This window comes from Poecilia reticulata, linkage group LG1 (assembly GCF_000633615.1).
Source record: "Poecilia reticulata strain Guanapo linkage group LG1, Guppy_female_1.0+MT, whole genome shotgun sequence".
In the NCBI taxonomy this organism is placed as follows: domain Eukaryota; kingdom Metazoa; phylum Chordata; class Actinopteri; order Cyprinodontiformes; family Poeciliidae; genus Poecilia; species Poecilia reticulata.
The window spans coordinates 14,503,784-14,508,458 of record NC_024331.1 but is presented as its reverse complement, the minus strand read 5'-3'; the positions used below and the strand labels follow the sequence as shown (position 1 = coordinate 14,508,458).

At 45.5% G+C, this 4,675-nt stretch overlaps 1 protein-coding gene across 1 annotated transcript; it reads left to right on the top strand.

Moving 5' to 3' along the window:
- The first annotated feature begins 318 nt into the window (after positions 1-318).
- Positions 319-3,522, top strand: gpr78a (G protein-coupled receptor 78a). The gene is made up of 3 exons (XM_008408290.2): positions 319-1,381; positions 1,523-1,636; positions 2,675-3,522. The coding sequence occupies exons 1-3, from the start codon at positions 600-602 to the stop codon at positions 2,916-2,918; spliced, it is 1,140 nt and encodes a 379-aa protein (XP_008406512.1). The 5' UTR covers positions 319-599; the 3' UTR covers positions 2,919-3,522.
- Positions 3,523-4,675: the final 1,153 nt, after the last annotated feature.

Genomic DNA, 4,675 nt, shown 5'->3' with positions numbered 1-4,675 from the left:
CATACATACATACATACATACATACATACATACATACATACATACATACATACATACATACATACATACATACATACATACATACATACATACATTTATTTTGTGAATAAACCTCTTGCCACCTTTGCTTCCACACATCAGTCCGTCTTCTTGGGCAGAACTTCCACGCAAGAAGATGGACTGATTTATGTGTTGGTGAGGTGGAGAGATGTCACGGGGGATGTCTGCCCCGTGACATCCGCGTCTATCTTCTTAACTTTAGCTTCTGTGTGAATATTGTTCAAATTCACATGAGCCAACCACCGGCTACACGTGTCTCGCGCACGGTATTTCTGGAGAGGAAGGAGGCGCCGGCCGACCAGTGCGCATGAGCGGGAATAAGCACAGAAAGCTCAGTTTGTAATCTCATCTGCGTGTAGCTTCTCACTCCGGGTGAAACAGAAGTCGTCACTGTTCGGATTAAGGAGACTTTTGTCAGCAGCTGTGTGGAAAAAGCGCAGCTAGCGCACTTTGTCTGTGATGCGTTTTTAACCGACAGGAAATCCTTGTTTGGACATTTCAGCACTGGACAGCGGTCCGCGCGCGTGAGGGCGTTCGGCATGTGGCAGGGCTGGTCTGTGACAGCTGGAGGTGGGCAGGAGCTGAGCGCGTGGAGGACCCTCCACAGCATCCCCCCCACCGAGGCAGCTAACACGGAACTGCAGGAAATGAGCATCCCGCAGTTCCTCCTGAAGGGCTCCGTCGTGGTTTCCGCAGTTGTCGCGCTCTTGACGAACTTCTCGGTGCTGCTATGCTTCACCCAGAGCGCGGAGTTACGATCCCACGTGCCGGGGATCTTCACCCTAAATCTCTCCATCTCCAACGTCATCCTCGCTCTCATCAACATGCCGGCCACTTTTCTCGGCGTGGCCAGCAGCGCGAAGCCCCTCAGGGACCCCCTGTGTCGCGCCGTGAGTTTCACCGAGACTTTCATCACCTGCAACGCCATGCTGAGCATGGCCGCGCTCAGCGTGGACAGGTGGGTGGCGGTGGTGTTTCCTCTCAGGTACTCCAGCAAGATGCGCTACCGGGACGCGGTTGTGATCGTGTCCTACTCCTGGCTCCACTCCCTCACTTTCTCCCTGATGCAGCTGATGATGGGCTGGGGGGCGTACAGCGACACGTACGCCTCATGCACGCTGCACCTGGACGCTGAGGCGGCGTCGCATCGGAGCGCCTATGTCACCTTCACGGCGCTGTTCCACTGCAGCAGCTTCGCGCTCTGCCTCGTCGTCCTCTGCTGCGCCTACCTGAAGGTTCTGAGAGTGGCCAGGTCGCACTGCAAGAGGATAGATGTCATCACCGTGCAAACTCTGCTTCTGCTGGTGGATATTCACCCCAGGTGGAGAATGGTGGAGGGCAGGGGTGGGGGGTGGTGGGGGGGGTAGACACAAAATATGCATTTGCTGTTTTGTAACTTTTTGCACTTATTTATGTCAGTCATGTAATACTTTTGTCCTCTGTCTGTTTGTCTGTCTGCCAGTGTAAAGGAGAGATGTCTGGCCCAACAAAGGAAGAGAAGGCGGCGAGCCGCTAAGAAGATCTGCATCTTCATCGGTTCCTTCATCATCTGCTTTTCACCGTATGTCATAACGAGGTAACGGCCTACCGTGGAGCTGACGTGTGTCTTCAACATGCGTTTAGCGACATGTGTTTCCATTCTGTTACTGTGGTGCAACAGACGTGTCACGCTGGGACCCAGGAAAGCATCAACATCTCAACACTAACGCCGCTTTATAGACCCTGAAAATGTAATTATTCGTGTCAGGTCAGACTGGATGTTGTGATCAGTGCCGTTAAGAATGGGTTTTGCTTTGTAAATATTATAACTATGTTATATTTGTTTAAATTTGAATGACTCAATTGGTTACTTTCACAGACAGTCACAAAGGGCTATGCAAGACAAAAAATGGATTGTGACAATCACAGGACATAAAAAAACCCATATATAAACAGGTGCATTAAATCTACTTATACATAGGATAAAAATAAGAATATGTAAAGTAAAACAAGTGGCATTACCCCAGAGCATATCCTGGACTGAGGAAATACTTAATTGCTTTGTTTCACTGGCAGCAACCTGCAAAGTTTTGACCATTTAGTTCTCAGTCTTGTTCAAGCAACTTTTAAATCTGCAACGCCTCTCTCTGAAGACTTTATGATATTGTAAAAGAACATGATTTTCACTCATAGAAAAACTCTGCATTCTTTGGTAAAATGATTTAAAATTTCCAAAGAGTGGTGGAGATTATTTAACAAACAAAATAAATTGTACTTAGTTATATAGAAATATATTTTTCCACCCCGAGGGATAGTAAAGGTTTTACTCTGTTCTACTAGTTATATATAAAACATTCATTCTAAAAATCTATCACTAACCCCTGGTCATTTACTTTCTGAAATTATCCAAAAATCTTCTTTAACAATTCAAAACAGTTTCTCTAAGCCCTGGCTAGCGTCTTAAATATATATTAAAAAATTACAATCTTTAATATTTTATAAAAGTTCCCTCAATTCTCCACTTTTCTGGCAGGAAAATGAGCCCTGAGAGGGTCTCTGTCAGTTTGTGTTGACTATAAATTATATAATATACACATGTCTTAAGTGTCTTACTCCTGCTTTCCTCTTCCTACAGGCTTGTAGAATTGTTGCCCTCGGTGGACGTGCCCCGACATTGGGGCATCGCTACCAAATGCCTGGTCTACGCCAAAGCATCCAGCGATCCATTCGTTTACTGTCTTCTGCGACACCAGTACAGGAAGGTCCTGGTGAACGTCATCTGCCGCATACTGAGAAAGGACCACTACTTCCTGTCTGCGCACAGCACTAGCAGTATGTGGGACGCCACGGATGAAAACTTTCCTGAGAGGATAACTTGAAATTGCCTGGTTTGAGTTAATTGTTAGTAGTCTGTGCCTTGTCAAGGGCAGAAGTTAGTGTTTGGAGGTCAAGGCCTGGCCCAGGGAGGTCAATTGGACACACCGCTCCGGTACAAAGACCAAGTAAATCTCGGAGTGTACCAGACCCTACCGCTGTCTGCATGGCTGCTATGTTGGTGCGCTGAAAACTAAAACATCCTGTCTATCGCCGTCTTGATGTGTGTCTGGAGTGATGTAACAGTGAGTTTTGTAAGAGGCTGTTGGGAAAATGTTACAGCTGATATTACTTCTTGTGTTAATGAAGTGTTATTGTTGTGCACAACAATAAAAAATAAACGTGCGAAACTATTAAATCACAGCAAGAAGGCGATTTAAACACCCCCGCCCCCAGACACCCAGAGACACGCTGAGTCGAGCATGAGCTCATCAGACACAGACATTATGTGGCTCATTACGCTCCAGTTGTCACCTCGTGTAAACCTCGCAACGCAGAATTTTAATTAAAAACGCCAGAAAATGTGACATCTCCAATCATCGCAACTGCAGGAACAGTGAAAAGTTGATCAAACGGGCCAGCCAATCCTGGCTTTCAGAATCTCTTTCTTTTTTCTGTGTTTGACTAGACATAGACTTAAAAATGGTGTCACTGGATGGCCAGTTTCTGAAGGGGGTACTACACACTGATAAAGCCTAACATTGTGTCCACCTTGTTCAGCACGTCTCACATTTACCCGACTGGATCAGATTTTGAGGTCAACAGCAGTAGCTGATTTTTTTTTTTTTTTTTTTAGATCCCATCTATCTTCAATCATCCTCTGGATGTTGAAGACGATGTAATTCATCGGACCAGGCTATCTCCTTCCACTGCCCATGTTGCTGGTTATAGTTGTGGTCAGGGGGTCAGCATTTCCATCCTGACTGATCTGCAGCTTTGTATCTCAATGATCGAACAAACACTTTGAGCGACAACATTAGCAGGACTACAGGTGCCAGTCTTGACTACCCATGATGCTCTCGCTGGTTCATCGCTTTTGATGCTGACCACTGTTCACCTGGAACATCCAAAAAGACATGCAGTTTTGAAAGTGTTCTCACAAAGCCACCAAGTCATCACAGTTTGACGCTTATCAAAGCTTGTTCAAGTATTTGCACTTGTGCCTAATCATTATTTTATATTAAGAGATGTCGTGAAGCCCAAAATTATTCATTACTCTGTCAGATGTAAATATAAATATAGATAAAATGTTACATTTTAAGTTTACCAGCATTGATCTAATGACTAAAAGTCGACATTGACATTTTTTGGAGTGGCCCAAACAGAATCTTGACTTGTGTCTGATAGAAAATATGTGGAGAGGCCTAAAGTTGAGGCTGCTGAGTAGTAGCAGCCGTGTGTTTATTTTCCTAAAGGAGAAATAAAATCCAGAGCCCTAAATTTCTCCTCTAAACGTTACATTTTTCTTATTGGAAGCCTCCGGAACCCCTGTCGGGTAGGCAACAGCTCCACATAATGGTGCATTGTTTTGAGGATGTAAAAGCGTGGAAAGTAAGCACAGAGTAAAGATGGAGGAAGGCGGGGAGAGGCATCGTTGGATGCCTCACAAGCTTTTATTACGCGTGTACGAAACAAGCACTCATTTTAACTTGACCACACAAGCCACGTTCCTCTACTCTCTCTTTCTCACTCCAATACACACACACACACACACACACACACACGCACACACACACACACACACACACACACACACACACAC